This window comes from Leptonychotes weddellii, chromosome 7 (assembly GCF_054177405.1).
Source record: "Leptonychotes weddellii isolate Sample4059 chromosome 7, ASM5417740v2, whole genome shotgun sequence".
NCBI classification, from domain to species: domain Eukaryota; kingdom Metazoa; phylum Chordata; class Mammalia; order Carnivora; family Phocidae; genus Leptonychotes; species Leptonychotes weddellii.
The window spans coordinates 106,059,235-106,078,317 of record NC_138375.1 but is presented as its reverse complement, the minus strand read 5'-3'; the positions used below and the strand labels follow the sequence as shown (position 1 = coordinate 106,078,317).

Here is a 19,083-nt window from a genome sequence, read left to right as displayed (position 1 = left end):
TTATTGGAGTCCAAGGCATGGTTGTCAGAAACATTCTACGTAACTTAAGCATAGCGGCGAGAAATACAAGCATGTGTGCTGAGCAAAATGATTGTGTAAGGAAAAAAAAAGTAAAATTTTGCATTCTGTGTAATGTGTCGAACGTGAACGTATTGCACGTTATGTTGCAGATTTACTACAGCTGAGTCATTTCGGGACACAAATGTGTTTCCAGGAAAAAAAACGAGAGGAAGGAACCAGGCTGAGGGGCTCGCCGGGTTCCCCCAGGCACTCCCAGCAGCAGACACCGTATGTCGCGGCGGGCGGCGGCGTGGTCAAAAAAGGAGCCGTGGCCCCTTTAAGAGGCACAGCACCTTCTCCAAGATACCATCTTGCACCAGGAGTTCACGTAAGCTCTCCACCTACCTTGCTATATCCCTCCTCCTTAACTGGGTACGGCCGGCCGGCGGGGCGAGCGAGCCTTTTCATTGGCTTTGCGCGCACGGCCCTCTTACTTCTATTGGTTTTTGCGCCCGCCACTCGACGCTATCTCCCGCCCGCCTGAGCCGTCGGGCTAGGTTGAGTGAGGGCTCTTGGGTTAGTTCCTGTTAGGCCCCGGCCGGGGGAGTAGGTTGAAGTCTCCTAAGATGCCCGGTGGGCTAGGGCACCGGGAGCTGTGAAGAGGTCGTGAGGAGGCGGCGAGGGGAGACCCGCGGCAGGCCTGAACAAGAGCGGCGGCCGAGCCCGCCTTCCCTGCACCATGCTTATAGAGGATGTGGATGCCCTCAAGTCCTGGCTGGCCAAGTTACTGGAGCCGATGTGAGTGAGCCAGGCTGGGCCAGGGCCGGCGAACGTGGGCGTTGGGGGCCCGCGGGGGCGTGGGGGGAGGGGAGGCGGCCTGGGGGAGGGCGGAGCGGAGGGGCCGCGGTCGGGAGGTCCCGGCGACGTCTTCTCTGTAGTACTATCACCATTGTGGGGGGGGCGGTGGCGGGGGGAGCGAGAGCCAGGGGCGTAGAGGCGGTGTGGCTGTGGGACCGGAGTGGGGGGTGGGGGGCAGCAAGGACGGCGAGGGCTTTTAAAATATAAATATTGCGGTGCTGGAAGGGGTAGTAGGAATAGTGAGGGAATTTAAAATTTTGGTATTTGAGAACTGCGAGAGATCGCAAGGCTATCGAGGGATTTTTAAATGTGAATATTGGGATCTCGAAGGGTGTAGCAGGGTGTCGAGGGCTTTATTAACCAATATTAGTACGGGACTAAAAGATCCAGAAGCGGAGTATCGAGGGCCTTTTAAAAACGTGAGGGCAGAAAAGAATAGTAGGGACATTGAGGGCTTTTTAGCGATTATTGATGAGCTCTAAGGGTTCAAGAATTTTGAAGGATTTGAGAAACATGGGGTGGTTGAAAGGGATATGTGGGCATTGAAGTGTTTTTGGGAATTACTGGAAAGCTGTTAAATATGATAACAAGGATATGAAGGGATTTTAAAATATTATCCAGGAGTTGTTAGTGCTAGGAGGACTAATAACTTCTAAATACCATTAAGGGTTGGAAAAAATAGGGGTTTAAAATTTTAAGGGTTGAAAGGGCTACTCTGGTATTTAGTATTATTGGAGGGATATTTGAAAGGGTTGTATAACTGAAGCCTGTAAGCGTTTTTAGTTATAGCTATTGGAAGAATAAAAGGGTAGCAGAAAGAGTAAGAGTTTTGTAAATATTGTTGAAGGATTGTGAGGGCAACTGAGGATATTGAGGTGTAGGATTTTTGTTGAGGAGCTAAAAAAAATGAGAAGGGCTCGTTTTTAAAAAATATTTCGCTAGTATTAGCTGTAGAAATATTGGGACGCTTCAAAGGGATAGCAGAGGTACCAGCTTTGTTTGCTTGTTTTATAACCATTTTAGGAGGGTAGGATTGTTTTGTGTTTACTTGAGATACTGGGGTATGTAGTTTCTGAGATCTCCCATACAGGGAAGAGAGGGAATGGTGAAGGGAGGATTGGGAGAGAGATGATATCTAACTCTCCTGGGAAAGAAGGCATGGAAAGGGAAGGGAAGGGATCATTTCCTGCCCTCTCCTCATTTCTACTGCTTAGTTATTCTTTTTTTTTTTTTTTTAAAGATTTTATTTATTTATTTATGAGAGAGAGAGAGAGAGAAACAGCATGAGAGGGGAGAGGGTCAGAGGGAGAAGTAGGCTCCCCACTGAGCTGGGAGCCTGATGTGGGACTCGATCCCAGGACTCCGGGATCATGACCTGAGCCGAAGGCAGTCGCTTAACCAACTGAGCCACCCAGGCGCCCCTGCTTAGTTATTCTATTAGAGGTGAGGACTTACTGACTAAAGGAAACGGGGTAGAAGAGGAAGAGGTGGGCAGGCTATGCTTCATTAGATTAGATCGTTTTAGTGAAAAAAACTGAGTTTTTCAGAGGTGGAAATAAGGGATAGTTTGGAAGGGATGGAGGTATGGTAAAGTTGGGGCTCTTGGGAGACCGCTACTTCCCCGATTATCTATTTCCTGGTCCTCCTGAGAAATCTTGTTAATTCTTTTTGTTGTTGTTTTGCTACTTTGATTTCTTGGATGTTAACACCTAGGAAGAGAGTCACCTGTAGTTCGATGTGTCAGCCTTTTGAAGGTAGGCTGGTTAAAGGAGACAGCATTAGGGGAGTTTTGATGTCTGAAGTGCTATGTACATTCTGAGGATTAGGAGTATGTGAGTAGAATACAGGTATGAATGAAAGTACACTAGGACTTTTGGGTTTTATATTAGTGATGGTCTACTTGAAAGTTTTGTAGAAGAATATGGGTCTCTTGAGTGTGCATCATACTTTTTCTACAGTATAGTTTTGGAACACAGCAGTGGAGATGGATTGTGACAAAGGTGGGAAACAAAGGAAATAGATGTAGTGAAAATGATCGTATATGGAACAGGCTAAAAAAAAGAAAAAGGAAAAAGGTCTGTGTTTAAAAATTCTTTACCTTCATGTTATTTATTTAACATAAACCCTTGTGTGTGTGTGTGCAACAATTTTGCATACAGGCTCTGAGTTTATTAGTAGAGATCCTTCTAAAAGAGTTAAATATGTGTGTCTTTGATAGAAGGCTTCAAGTTTTAACCTTATAGTTAATTGCCCTTCTTTTGTAAGCTCCCTAAAATGTTTTATTCTGGGTAGTGGTTTTTTTTTGTTTTTGTTTTTTTTTAAAGATTTTATTTATTTATTTGAGAGCATGAGATAGAGAGAGCATGAGAGTGGAGAGGGTCAGAGGGAGAAGCACACTCCCCGCCGAGCAGGGAGCCCAATGCGGGACTCGATCCCGGGACTCCAGGATCATGACCTGAGCCGAAGGCAGTCACCCAACCAACTGAGCCACCCAGGTGCCCGCTGGGTAGTGGTTTTTGTTTTTTTTTCCTTTTCTTTTCTTTTTACAGATTTTATTTATTTATTTGACAGAGAGAGATACAGTGAGAGAGGGAACACAAGCAGGGGGAGTGAGAGAAGGAGAAGCGGGCTTCCCACTGAACAGAGACCCCCATGCGGGGCTTGATCCCAGGACCCTGGGATCATGACCTGAGCCGGAGGCAGACGCTTAACGACTAAGCCACCCAGGCACCCCTTTTCTTTTTTAAGATTTTATTTGAGAGAGAGCGCGCACGAGTGAGGTGAGGGGCAGAGGGAGAGAGAAAAGCAGACTCCCTGCTGAGCGGGGAGCCTGATTACGGGCTCTATCCCTGGACCCTGGGATCATGACCTGAGCCAAAGGGAGCTGCTAACTGACTGAGCCACCCAGGCACCCCTGGTTTTTTTCTTAATGTGGAAATTTAGTTTGGGTAGGAACTTATTAAACCTCCCAATAGTGTTTTCTCTTGGCTTTTTTTGGCTGTTTATACTGATAAATTTATAGATATTCTGTAATTTTCATGGGTAAAAAGTATCTTTAAAGTGATTGAATTTGGTTTCCCCATTTGTTTTGAGTTACATGTTCAACTGAAAGCACACATCATGCTTTAAAAAAAATTCGTTACTTTTTTAGGGTTAAAAAGAGCAAAAAAATCACTTTAAACTTTAATAATATAGGTGGCTTTCCTAGAAGTACAAAATAAAAGTACTAATTTTTAACTCATATAACTAATGGTTTTGGATGGAAGTGGTAATAAGAAATAACAAATGCAAAAAAAAGGAAAGAGATAGCAAATGCCGATATCGTACATATTTTCATTCTTTTTTTTTAAGATTTTATTTATTTATTATTTGAGAGAGAGAGCAAGATTGAGAGAATGAGTAGAGGAGGGGCAGAGGGAGAAGCAGACTCCCCGCTGAGCAGGGAGCCCGGTGTGGGACTCGATCCCAGGACCGTGGGATCAGGACCCGAGCTGAAGGCATCGTTTAACTGACTGAGCCACCCAGGCACCCACATATTTTCATTCTTAGTATGTTGTCATGGGAGATTATTTTTTGTTTGTTTAGATACCCTAAAATGTAATAGATGATATACTAAAATGGGTTGTATTTGTAAATTTACTTTTTGCATATTCCAAATTGAAGAAAATTTTCATGGCAGATTGGCATGTTGTTAAAACATAGCATTTCAGAGCAGTTGTTAGGTTTTCAGATAATGGAGTTGCAGTGGATATGTTGGATTCATACTATCTCTGCGTGTGATCCACTGTCGTGTGTTTTATTTAGCTTAATTTACAGTTAACTAAATTTATAAAAGATTGTTAAGCATGTTGCATCTTGTCACTGGTGAAACAAAGGCATGCGGGGTTATTTGTGAACCAAGCCAGTTTACATGTAATTATTCCCTATAGACAAGTTAGAAATATCATATGCTGGTAGAGCTTATCTGTTACTTTCCATTCCACTCCTTTTGTAGATGTGGGACCTATCATTTTTACTAGGTGAAAGACAGAAGGAGGGTTCCTGGAAGAAATGACTCCTTTAACTGGTTGGGAAAAACCTAGTACCATTTTTGTTGGCAGTGCAGTTAAGGGAGAGAAACCATCTTAGTCAAGAAGTTTATATCTCTTTTCTTACTGCTACATGAACAGACTGAACTCACAAGTCTTGTTTGAGGTCTTTATCTTCCTTCACTTCCAAAATATCCTAGATATCTTAGTCATAGAGACTATGTAGGGATTATGCGCAATTGGGAGATGTCATGGTTTCTTTCTATCAGAAATAACTTCTCACTTTTCAGTATGTGAGCCCTTTAAGAGTAAAGTCTAAGTAAATCTAGGGGATATATTTATCACTGAAGAAATTAAAAGTTTAGAAAAAGTTCAGGCAAGCACTTTTCAATAACAAACATGCATTTCTACCCAAAAACGTTCTTTAATGGGAAATGTTTTATTTATACTAGATATATTAAATATATATAAACACATAATTCAAGGCTGCTCGTTTGGCTTACTATAAAAATTTGTCTTGGCATATGTTTTAAAAAGAGTGATGGGTTTGTAATACTTTTTGGACACTTGCATCTGTCTATTGTAGTAAAACATCATTATGTGAATCGGGCATTTAGTTTCTAGTTTTGTCTCTATGTCTGATTTACTGTGTGACTTCGGAGAAATTCTCTAAATTTTCTCTGAACAGTTCATCATATTAGCCTTCTACCTACCTCACAGATACGATACGAATATTAATGTGCAGACTATAAAAAGGGCCTGTGTACCTTAGAATCATTAAATATAAATGAAATTTTATGGTTTTTGAAATACATTAAACTGTTTTTGCAAAAAATTTTACTTACTAATGTTAAGCTCTACTGTCACTTACAAAATAATAATCTAGTGCATGCCAGAGCTAGAGTCTCACTGCTGGCCCTGTAGGTAGGACTGGGAATTGCTAGGGAAAGCCATGGCCATGATGTGCACTTTTATGAATTCAGTCCATATCAAAGTCTTTTTAAGTGCACTAGGAGATTGAATATGTTGTCATCTCTGAGTATGATGGATAAGCAGCAATAAGCTTCACAGACTGAGATCATTTTATTGGCTCAGTGGTTGTGGAGGGGTTATACTTAGGTTGAACTCTAGAGTTTACATGCTACCATAGATTTGCAATCCTTATCACATTAAATTCTGATTAGTAATGTCTGGGGCTGCTCAAATGGGAGGAAAAATTGTCACCTAGCAGCTATGAGACCTGACCTCTCAGATAAATAAACTACAAAGATGAAATGAGTATTTTGGAGGTATGTTCTTAAGACTGAGAAGTTCTGGTAATGTGGTTAGTGGCTTCAAAGAATTAGTATGCCTCTAAACTGCTGTGGGACTTGTTTAAGGAGACTGTTAACTGTTTCACAGAAAAGGACTTATTTTGACCAGAAGACTTCTTGGCAAGTTATAGTATACTAAGTTAAGGACATATTTGTTCTTATGTCCTTGGGTCTGCCTCCTAAATACGTCTGACTTCATTCTTCCTGGCCCAACTGCTATAGGCTAGAAGCCAGAAGTTGCTTTTATAGCTCTATGTTTCGTATCACTGCTTTGTCTCATCTTCTCACAGGGTTATTACTTATTTTGTTGTTAAATTTTTTTTAACCATTTGTTATTTTGTACCATAATTACTTGTTTTCATTTTCATCTCTTGGCCACTAGACTGCAAGGCAAACCTTGTCTTGCTCAGAGTAATTCCATTACCAAGTAAGATGCTTGGCATTTAGTGAACAGTCAGTAAACGTTTAAATGAATCAGTGTCCTTATATGTATATGTAGGTTGGTTGACAATTTGAAACATAAGTTTTTTTTTAAAGACTTTATTTATTTGACAGAGAGAGTGCAGGAGCAGGGGGAGCAGCAGGCAGCGGGAGAAGCAGGTTCCCGCTGAGCAGGGAGCCTGCCGCAGCTCGATCCCAGGACCCTGGGATCATGACTTGGGCTGAAGGCAGACGCTTAACCAACTGAGCCACCCAGGCGCCCCTAGATTTTTCTTTTTTACTAGTCTGATTTTTAGGTTATACTTAGGTGGTGACTACTGCTCTGTGAGCCATAGTCCAAGTATCAAAATGGTGTTTGCATATGACAGATGTATGTATATATATGTTTTTTACCCAAAATAAAGCTAGGAGTATTTTCTTCTGTTCATGAAAGCCTCTAATTAATTAAGGGGAAGATGAAAACTTTTATTTGAAAAGTAGAAGTGCCATTATTTCTCTCTCTTTAATATCTGTTAACAGGTTCTTAGAACTTAATAGTTACATTAACAATTTGAAAATGTCAACTCCAATATTACTTATTTTTCTTTTCTTTCTTTCTTTTTTTTTTTTTTTTTAAGATTTTGTTTTTAAGTAAAGCCAACACCCAACATGGGGCTTGAACTTAAAACCCCGATTGAGAGTTGCTCTAGCAACTGAGCCAGCTGGGCACCCCCCACCTCCCTTTACTTGTTTTTCCAATATTGTTTTATCAAAGGAATAATCTGAACACAGATCTCAGAAGCAGACTTTTTGTTTTTATATTTACTTTTTGTCTTATAAAGTAAAAATAAAAGTACTATTCCAGAAAATGCAGAAAGAAAAAATTAATAAAATTACTTGTGTTTATTTATTTCTAGTTTCTCTTGTGTATATGAACTTCCATGTAGCTATAATCAGAATCAATTTAAATTTTTTATCTGTATTTCTCCATTTGACCTTACACCAGAAACATTTTTCATATTTGTGTATTGTTTTTATAACCATCACTTTGGAGGCCTAATATTTCATAAACATTTAACAATGAGAATGGTTATGTTGACTTTTTTTTTCTTTTCTTTTTCTGCTAAAAATAATGCTGTTTTCAGGGGTGCCTGGGTGGCTAGTCAGTTAAGTGTCTGCCTTCTGCTCAGGTCATGATCCCCCAGGGTCCTGGGATTGAGCCCTGTCGGGCTCCTTGCTCAGTGGGGAGTCTGCTTCTCCCTCTGTCCCTCCCCCCACTCATGCGCATGCTCTCTCTCTTTCTCTCAAGTAAATAAAATCTTTTTTTTTGAAAGATTTTATTTATTTATTTGACAGAGAGAGACACAGTGAGAGAGGGAACACGTTACGCCAAGGTAGAACTTAAAATTGAGCCCATATTCAAGAACCTGTAGATTTTTTCTGAAAGTGGAAAAGGTTTAAGTAGTGTTGGTTTTTTCCTAAAACAAGTAGACTTTGATAATTTTTAAGTAGTATTTCTTGACTTGGGGCCTAAGGTAAGGAAAGACCTTTATTTACTCTTTGGTCTCGGGATTGGGTATATGTCTGAAATCTGTAAAGCTGATATACCAGCATAGCAGATGTGTCATATACCCGCAGTGGAGATTTCATTAAGGAAGAAAAAGACAAATTTGAGGTTTTACAGATAAAAGACATTTTTAAGGCAATATTTCTACTAACGTCCCCTGATGAAAATTCATTCTAGTTGACTTTTATTTTTTAAATAAAATATAGATAATTGAAAGATGTTCTTAGGACATTATTATGCAAGATGTGAATTTTAAGGAGTCCTCATATTTCTAATTTCCATTAAACTTACGGAAATTTCTTTTGTTTGTTCTTTCTTTTCATTGGAAGGTAACTACTGGTTGAGCCATAGAATGCACTGTCATGTGGATTTACAGTAGGAAAGTGTATGTGGTATAAAATAGATTTTACTCTGTGGAATTGTAGCTGAGTTTTAATTCCACAGGTGTGCTTTCTGCCTGATCTTGAGTGGATCGCTTCATTTGTCTTTACATATTTACAAATTTAGGTATCTATAAAATGAATAATAACTCACTGTGCTGTTAAGGCCTTTTAAAGACTATATGAGAATAGTAACTTTAGGTGACTATTACTGTGTTTTCTAATCTCTTTGTTATAATAGAAGCCCCTTTCTGTCTAGAAATGTGTGTATTTACCATAGCCATGGATCCAAAATCTTAAAATCTTTTTCATTCCCAAATATTCTTATTCCTACAGTTATGTAAAATGAATTTCCATAAACTTTGGTCACAAATAAATAGCTAAAAGACTTTAAATACTCTGGGGTAAGAGAAGTAAGAAGTGGTCCTGCATTTGTCTTGTAAATTATCAAGGATCTTACTCATGCTCAGATTTTGGGAACACACTTCTGGAAGTTTGGTTGGGCTACTGTTAGCATTGGTGCCATAGCTACTGCAGTATTATAATTGTCGGTTTTTAAAGATTATATAGTAGGGGGTGATGAAAGAATAAATAAGAACAATCATAAAGGTATAGAAAATTACAGCATAAAACTCCCCAGTGTATTTAAGTTTCACCATTCAGTTGGTGTGACTTATTATTTCAGACTGGCAGTTTCCTTCATAGTGTGCTTAAATGTAAATGGTCCCATTCCTTTGGCTGTAAACATGCTTTTTGTATTTGGTACAGAATTCTAAACATCAGTTATTAACAATCAGTTGTTCACTCATACTGCACAAATTTTTAAAAATCTGTGACCACTCTTTTTTCTTGGTGTCTAGTTTTTTTTTTTGCTCTTTTACCTTCTTGTAACTATTCATCATGAGGCTTAACACATCACATCAAAATGTGTTTCATCAGGAGCAACCTTACTCTGCATTTGTTTTTCAGAGTCTGGATACTAAATACATGTATAAGGTAGCTGGGTTTGTTTAACTCCCCTCATTTATCCAGTAATCTGAATGTTGTGCCTGCTTCACACTAGAAACCTCATATTACCCAGCTTTCTACCTACTGGGTCATGAGACTCCTTAAAGGTTCTCCTAACAGCGGAAAAAATGAGATTGCCTCTTTCTACCATTCTTATTTATTTTTATTTTTAAAGGTGTTATACATTTATTAGAGCATGAGAGAGAGAGAGAGTGCGAGTGAGCACGAGTGGGGGGAAGGGCAAAGAGAGGAAGAAGCAGGTTCCCCACTGAGCAGGGAGCCCAATGAGGGGCCCATTCCCAGGACCAGGGGATCATGACCTGAGCCAAAGGCAGATGCTTAACCAACTGAGCCACCCAGGCGCCCCTGCCATTCTTATTTTTAAAAATCCTTTTCTTTCTCTGTTTAAAATATCTTCCTTTTCCAGGATCTGAACGTTTCTACGTAAAGGTAGAAATGTGATAGATTTTTTTTTTTTTACCCTCTCCCTTCCATTTGAATGTTAGATCCATTAGAACTATACTGATTAAATACCTTACTGTTTTCAGGAGTGAGATTAAATCTCTCTACACATTTCTGTTTTAAGGGATTTATGGATTAGCCAAGGTGGGCATGGCCTGTGTAACATTTTTGAACATACTATGTATTCATTTTATTATTTATTATTAGTATTTTTTAGATTGAGTAGTTGACATACAGTGTTAGATTAGTTTCACGTATACAACAGTGATTTGATTTATATATTGTATGGTGGTCACCACAATAAGTCAAATTACAATCTGTCAGCGTACAAAGTTATTAGAATATTATTGACTGTATTCCCTATGCTATTAAATACATCCCCATGTCTTGCTTATTTTATAACTGGAAGATTGTATCTCTTAATCCCCCTCACCTATTTCATCCATCATCCCCCCCCCCCCAACTCCCTTTCCCTCTGGCAGCCATCAGTTTGCTTTCTGTATCTATGAGCATTTCTGTTTTGTTTTGTTTTTTAGATTCTACATTTAAGTGAAATCATACGGTGTTTGTCTTTCTCTGACTTAGCACACTTAGCATATACCTTATAGGTCCATCCATGCTGTTGTAAATGGCAAGATTTCATTCTTTTTTATGGCTGAGTAATAATGCATTATATATACCATGTAGTCTTTATCTTCTTTATTCCTTTATCTATCAGTGGATTTTTTGGTTGCTTCCATATCTTGGCTATTGTAAATTATGCTATGATGAACATAAGGGTGCATATGTTTTTCTGAATTAGTGTTTTCATTTTCTTCAGGTAAATACCTAGAAGTGGAATTACTGTATCATGTGATAGTTCTATTTTTAATTTTTTGAAGAACCTCTATACTGTTCTCCATAGCAGTGCATGAGGGTTCCCTTTTCCCTACATCCTCCCCAACAGTTATTTCTTGTCTTTTTTTTTTTTTTGAGATTTTATTTTTAAGTAATCTCTACACCCAACCTGGGGCTTGAACTCAAAATCCCGAGATCAAGAGTCACATGCTATAACCACTGAGCCCGCCAGGCACCCCTCTTGTCTTTTTGAGAATAGCCATTCTGACAGGTGTGAGGTGAGATCTCATTGTGGTTTTGATATGCATTTTCCTGGTGGCTAGTGATGTCAGTCATCTTTTTAAATGCCTGTTGGCCATTTGCATGTCTTTTTTGGAAAAATATCTATTCAGGTACTCTGCCAGTTTTTTCTTTTTTTCTTCTTTTTAAATTTTTTCTTTGTTTAATTGAAGTATAGTTGACGGGTTTTTTTTTTTTTTAGGCCCTCATTTTTTGGTCAGATTGTTTGTTTTTCTTATATTGATCTGTATATCCATTTTAGAACTTAGCAGTTGGGTTTACCAAGGTAATCTGTTTGAAAATGTAATTTACATTTTTTACTTAAGAAAAATCCTGGCTTTCTTTTAAATTGCATGTTTTTATTAATATGTAGCTCCTCATCTGGCACACTTACACTCTTTCCTAGTGCACTTTGACCCTTAAGTACAACTTATTTTATTAGCTCTTCAGTTGTTTGTTTGTTTGTTTTTTAATTTTATTTATTTATTTGACAGAGAGAGACACAGCGAGAGAGGGAACACAAGCAGGGGGAGTGGGAGAGGGAGAAGCGAGCCTGATGCGGGACTCAATCACAGGACCCTGGGATCATGACCTGAGCCGAAGGCAGACGCTTTACAACTGAGCCACCCAGGCTCCCTATTAGCTCTGAGTTTTGTAAGATTGACAGTCATTGAAATTTGCTCTCTTGGATTTGGTGCATAAATGTGCATTGATGTTCAAAGAATTAGCCTTTCCCACAGCAATATTGGCAATAAAAAAATTCTATTTTATTGAATTATAAACTTTAAAAATATAGACTAGAAGGAAGTAAAGGTGCTGATGCTTCATTTTTCTTTTTATAAAATTTGCTTTATTTACTTAAAAAATATTTTTTCCGGTGTATATATATGCATATATATATATATATATATATATATGTATATTTAGAGCACAGAAGCTTTCTGTTTCTTGTAGTGTAGATAAAATATTGGATCTGAAGATTGCTACATGTCAGGAGTTGACATGTGTTGCCCTGGCATAGATGATTTTGAATGTCGAAAGATCGGTGACTGGGGCGCTTGGGTGGTCTGCCTTTGGCTCAGTCTGTGATCCTGGAGTCCTGGGATCGAGCCCCACATCGGGCTCCCTGCTCAGCGAGGAGCCTGCTTCTATCTCTCCCTCTGCTGCTCCTCCTGCGTGTGCTTCTTCACTCTCGCTCACTCTCAAATAAATAAATAAACAAACAAATAAATAAAATCTTAAAAAAAAAACAACCACCACCACCAAAAGACAGGTTATTACTGACTAGGAAGAAAAGAGAAGTAGATAGAGGTTGTCCCTGCTGCCCTTCTGCCACTTGTTTTCTTTCTCTTGTAGGTGCCAGATTTTTTCTTTCCTGCTTATAGCTGCTAGAGTGTTTGTCAGTAATATTTAAGGTGTCAACCTTCCTGTGTTCTTATTTTTTAAAGAGATCCTTAAGCTACTGAGAAGATTATCAGTGAACTTGATCGCTATTTTTTAGATGCTGGTGCCTGGGGCTCTAAGGTATGGGGGAAAGGTGTCCCACTTGCCGTGGTTCTTCATCGTTGGTCACATGGAACAACAGATAGTTCCTGAGGATATCAACAGTGCTTCTACAGCCCTGCAACTCAGGGGTCAATTGCCACCCTTTCCCTGTTACCATTGAGAGAGCAAATAAATGTACATATGGTCCAAAATCCTGGGTATAATTAGAACATTGAACATAGACAAATAATTTTATAAAAATAAGCAGAAAAGGACAGTCTTGCTTGCACTATGTATATGCTGTTATACAAGTCACCTTTGTTTGCAGTCACTTTATTTTAAAGACCTTTATCTTTCTAAAATAGGGATGACTTTATTAATGACATCGCTATTTGAAAAAAAAGTTTGAAAATTTTTGTTTTCTCTTTGTCTAACTAGATGTGATGCTGACCCTTCAGCCTTAGCCAACTATGTTGTAGCACTGGTCAAGAAGGACAAACCTGAGAAAGAATTGAAAGCCTTTTGTGCTGATCAACTTGACGTCTTTTTACAAAAAGGTAATTATTATGTGCCTTCAGCCACATATTTAAGATTTTAAATTTAAAATTTTGTATAAAATCTTGGAAATAAAAGTTTGGAAGGAAAGAAATCAGTCAGCATCCTTTAACATTTGAATATATCCATTCCTATTAATTATTTATCATGTATTTGGGAAGACCTTTCTTCCCCTTTCCTTTTCTTCTCTGCTTCTTTCCTTTGTTGAAGCATTTGTAACTCTAATGCTTTTTAGGGGAATGGGTCCTCTGTAGCTTGTGGCAAAATCTAATTGATGGTTGGGGGGTGACAACTTGTGGATAATGTAGCTGCTAATGCTTACTGCTTATTAGGACTGAAGCTACTTTCTTTTTTTCCCCTCTTGGCTGGAGCTTCTTGCTGTCCAGGAAGAGATGGGCATGATCCTCTTCTCTTTGTGCCTTTAACTTCCCATCTTCTTACCAAAGTCCTTTCCATACCTGCAGAGCTTCCTGAAGGCCTCCCCGGCTAATTCTCTGACCTCATCTCCTACCACTTCCCCTCACTTGTTCCATTCTAGCCACCTTTTCCCCCTTGCCTTTTTTTCAGCATGGCAAACATGTTCCCAACTCAGGGCTTTTGAACTCATTTTACTCTTGCTTGAAACGGTTTCTTCTCTTATGGTTTCTGGTCTCTTCTCAAATGTTACCTTCTCAAAGTAGTTTCTCCTGAGTGCCTCATGCCTCTAATCATCATCTCCACTTCCCAGTCTTGGTTCATTTTGTTTTTCATGGCACTTGTCACTTCCTGCCATGTTATATGTTTGCCTTTTTATCTTTGTGTATCGCTCCCCCCCCCCCCCCGCCTCCTGTTTGTCTTTCCTTTGTTGAGACCGTGGTGACTTGGAACCTACGGTGCTTGGCACATAGAATGTATTCAGTAAATATTATTGAATAGATGAAAGGAATGTGGATAATGCACACTTACTGGTTGATCTAACAGTTGGTATGAGAAGATACCCTTTAATTCAAATATCTCGTGAGAAAGGAAAGATAGTAAATATGGCTTCTCACTTGAAAAGATAGTATTACATAGTTTTTGGTGAATTATAAGGCTTTTTTTTTTTTACACATAAAAAATCCAATACTTTCTCCAATATTAGATGGATATTTTCTTTCCAAACGTATTAATTCCTACTATTTAGTTTACAGTAGTTTCAAAACCCAAGAATGGGATTCTTCCTCTTAAGGATTAGACTCATTTTTAGTTCTGCCACCAGTATTGAGATGTCCTGTTTTCCTCAGCTTTGCCATAGAGTGTGTTTTCAAACATCTGTTTTTGTTTGTGCAACACTTAAATTCTATTTCTTCTCCTTAGAAACTTCAGGTTTTGTGGATAAACTGTTCGAAAGTCTCTATACTAAGAACTACCTTCCACCTCTGGAACCAGTTAAGCCTGAGCCAAAACCACCAGTCCAAGAAAAAGAGGAAATTAAAGAAGAGGTAATGCAAAGTTTTCTTTTGCTTTTGGGGGCTTCTTAGATCCTATTTTTACTAGTATCATTTTCAGTTGGAAGTTGACCTCTTTAAAAGTAATTATCTGTTGATTGAAGTTTCTATGTTTGGTACATGATACAGATTCTTTATCAGGGCTTCTAATTTCTTTGGACTTGAAATGTTGGAAGAATTTCAGATAGCTTGTTTAGTGTTCCAAGAGAAATTTTAGTAATATTGAGGAATTCAGAGAAATCTTATTCAGGGATTTTAGAAAAAGAAAACTTGGTTAAATGTAAAGGTTTGACTAAAAGTAAAGTATTGATGAAACCTTAAGAGACATTATTAAGTAACACATTTCCATATAATAGACAAACCATTTTCTCTTTTTTTACCAGAGAGTATTTTTTATAGTTAATGTAGTTATAAATATCATTGTGAATGAGTGAAGAAAAAAAATGTTTTTATAATGTTGAAGTACAAAAACATGATTATTTATGGCAATCTAATTGTTTGAACCAAGGGGAAAATTTTAGAGCTCATTTGTAATCCTTTTTATGTATAGACAAAACAGTGTTGTATGATAAGAATATGGGTTCTAAAATCAGGCTGCATGAGTTAAAATTGTGCTCTAAAGTAAGTTACTTATTGCTTCATTTTCACATCAGGAAAATGATGATCATAGTAGTACTTACTTCATTGACATTTAAATGAGATTTTATATACATACACATCCTAATCAACTGCCTGGCACATAAAAGTTGGTTATTATACAGAAATATTTATTACCTTTTATTTTTATTATGATTAATACGATTTTTATTTGGGAATAATTTTAAGCTTACATAAAAATGACAGGAATCCTACCTAAAACTTCCATGCACTATCTTTATTCACCTATTGAAAATTTGCCCCATTTGCTCTCTTTATATATTCACACCCAAGACTATCATCATGTTCTTAATCTAGGAGTAAGTTAGATACATCATGATCTCATGATACTCTGCATATCATAAGAATAAGGATGTTCTATTACTTTTTTTTTTTTTTTAAGTAGGCTCCATACCCAGTGTGGATTCCATTGTGGGGCTTGAACTCACTAGCGTGAGATCAAGACCTGAGCTGAGATCAAGAGTCAGATGCTTAACCGACTGAGCCACACAGGCACCCCAAGGATGTTCTCTTAGATAACTATAGTATCATTATTAGTTTCAGTAAATTTAATTTTAATAAAATAATTTAATCTATCTGTATTTCAGTTTTATCAGTTGACCTAACAATGTCCCCCCTGCCTTTTTGTCCCCCCAAAAAAAGTGTCCCCTTTTTTATAGCTTTTTTCCTCCTCCAGCACAGGATTCAATCTAAGGATCATGTATTGCATTTAGCTGTCATTTCTGCTCCATCTTAAAATACTAGGCTGATTGAATTGATCCATCATTAAAAGAAAACATAATATGACTATATTTCAGATCAATCGAAACCACTGTCACAGTTTTGCTTTTGGCTCATGCCTTGTAATTGTTTCATAATATCTTATTAAAATAGGAGAGGCTCCCAGTATGTTACTTCAAGTAATGGAAATAAGAGGAAACTTTTCTGCCATACTTGATAATGTATAATTTTGGGTGTATGTGTATATGTTAAATCTTTTATAAAAAGTTAAAATTTTTGTGCCATGTGTCCTCTTTTACAGTCATTGAAGTTCAGTGGACTAGAAGTATCTGTTTGAAAGATAGCTGGTTTGGGGTGCCTGGGTGGCTCAGTCATTAAGCGTCTGCCTTCGGCTCAGGTCATGAGCCCAGGGTCCTAGGATCGAGCCCCGCATCGGCCTCCCTGCTCCGCAGGAAGCCTGCTTTTCCCTCTCCCACTCCTCTGCTTGTGTTCCTTCTCTCACTGTGTCTCTGTCAAATAAATAAATAAAATCTTAAAAAAAGAAAGTATTTAAAAGAAGCCAGAATAATAAAATGAGCCTCAATATACCAATCATTCACCTTCAATAATTACAGATCAATGAGCAGTGGTCTTTTACTATACTTCAGCCAGTTTTCATCCTCTTAAATTATTTTGAAACAAATCCCAGATATATCATTATATCTATAAATACTTAATATGCATCTCTAAAAGGTTATATTTTAAAAGTAATCTTTTAAAATATTTTATCTTATATAAAAATAGCAATAACTCCTTAAAATATTTTTTTTTTTAAAGATTTTTTATTTATTTGACGGAGAGACACAGCAAGAGAGGGAACACAAGCAGGGGGAGTGGGAGAGGGAGAAGCAGGCTTCTCGCCAAGCAGGGAGCCCGATGCGGGGCTCGATCCCAGGACCCTGGGATCATGACCTGAGCTGAAGGCAGATGCTTAACGACTGAGCCACCCAGGTGCCCCAACTCCTTAAAATATTAACAGATACCTAGTGTTTAAATTTCTAATTGTTCATAAATGTCTATTTTTCCCCATATGTTTTAATCAAAATCTAAATAACCAGGTTGGTTGAAATTTCTTTTTTTTAAGATTTTATTTATTAGAGAGAGCGAGCACGTGCGCGCGCATACACACACTTGCAAGAGGGGGGAGGAGAGGGACAAGCAGACTCTGCACTGAGTGCAGAGCCTGCGTCAGGCTCCATCCCAGGACCCTGGGTTTGTGTCCTGAGCCAAAACCAAGAGTCAGACGCTTAACTGCTTAATTGGCTGAGCCACCCAGCACCTCTGAAAAATTTTTTTAATTTCCTTTTCCTTATTCCTTCTCATTTCCCTCTTTCCAGGGTAACCACTATTCTTTCCTCTAATACCATGTACTAGTTTCTCCTGTTTTTTTCCATTTTATGTAAAAGGAATCATACAGTTTTGCCTTTTTTAGTTCTTTTTTTTTTTTTTAAGATTTTATTTTTAAGTAATCTCTACACCCAGCGTGGGGCTCGAACTTCTTACAACCCCGAGATCAAGACTAGCATGCTCCACCAACTGAGCTGGTCACATACCCCATTAGCTTATTATGTGAGGTTCATCCGTATTGTGCATGCCCTCTGACTTTTTAATAGCGTTACTGAAATACTGCTCCCCTACCATACCATTCCCCTATTTACAGTGTACAAATGTGGTGGTTTTTTATTGTATTCAGAGTTGTGCAACCATCACTATGATCCATTTTAGATCGTTTTCATCATCCAAAAAAGAAACAGTGTACCCATTAATCTATCACCTTCTAGCCCTTCTCCTCCAGCCCCATACCCCTCTCTTAGGCAACCACTAATCTACTTTATTTCCTTATGGATTTGCCTATTCTGGATATTTCATGTAAACAGAGTGATGCCATTTGTAGTCTTTTGTGACTGGCTTCTTTCTTTCACTTAGCATAATGCTTTCAAGGTTCATTTGGTTGTATCATGTATTCATTTTTTTAATGGCTGAATAATATTCCATTTTATGGATATATCACATTTTCTTTTTTAGGTCCTCAGTTGATGCATATTTGGGTTGATAGGCAAGTGGTTAATCCTTTTTTTGCTTTTAGAAATAATGCTGCTGTGAACATTTATGCCCAAGTTTTTATTTCTTTTTTTTATTATTTATTTATTTATTTAGATTTTTATTTATTTGAGAGAGAGAGATAGCAAGAGAGAGCACATGAGTGGGGAGGAGAGGGAGAAGCAGGCTCCCCAGTAAGCAGGGAGCCCGATGTGGGGCTCAATCCCAGGACCCTGGGATCATGACCTGAGCTGAAGGCAGACGCTTAACCAGCTGAGCCACCCAGATGCCCCTATGCCCAAGTTTTTAGATGATGTTATGTTTTTATTTCTCTTTGATCCTTTAACTTTCTTTTTTTTTTTAAGATTTTATTTATTTTGGAGAGAGAGAGAGAAAGAGAGCATGAGCAGGGGGAGGAGCAGAGAGAAAGGGACAAGCAGAGTCCATGCTGAGCACAGAGCCCAATGCAGGGCTTGATCCCATGACCCTGAGATCATGACCTGAACTGAAATCGAGAGTCGGACACTCAACCAACTGAGTCACCCTGGCTCCCTGGATCCTTTTAACTTTTTAAGAAAAGTTTTTCTCCGTTAGAGGTTAATACATGTCCATCAAAAAAATCCTTGCAAATATAGAAAAGGAAAATGATTTCCATCTTGATGTCTTTTAAGTTTCTCTTAATCTTTAAATCCCCTTATAAACCTACCTATATTTTTCTCTCTGTCTTTTTTTCCTCAGCCCTCTTTTTTTCCTTAAATTTTATTTTGTTGAAGGAACTCAGTCTTTTGTCCTGTAGAGTTTTTTATTTATTTTATTTTATTTTATTTTTTTTTAAGATTTTATTTATTTATTTGACAGAGACACAGCGAGAGAGGGAACACAAGCAGGGAGAGTGGGAGATAGAGAAGCAGACTTCCCACTGAGCAGGGAGCCCGATGCGGGGCTCGATCCCAGGACCCTGGGATCATG

At 38.3% G+C, this 19,083-nt stretch overlaps 1 protein-coding gene across 4 annotated transcripts in view; it reads left to right on the top strand.

Annotated features, from left to right (window-relative positions):
• Positions 1-538: 538 nt before the first annotated feature.
• RBM27 (RNA binding motif protein 27) overlaps positions 539-19,083 on the top strand; it is a 73,806-nt gene continuing 55,261 nt past the window's right edge. For 2 of the 4 annotated variants that reach the window (XM_031027995.2, XM_006733184.3), the window contains exons 1-3: positions 539-798; positions 13,076-13,194; positions 14,528-14,652. In XM_031027995.2, coding sequence (XP_030883855.1) covers positions 740-798; positions 13,076-13,194; positions 14,528-14,652 — 303 coding nt within the window. In that variant the 5' untranslated portion in view covers positions 539-739. The remainder of the gene's footprint in view (positions 799-13,075; positions 13,195-14,527; positions 14,653-19,083) is intronic. The other 2 variants (XM_031027994.2, XM_006733183.3) reach the window with 1 other exon arrangement.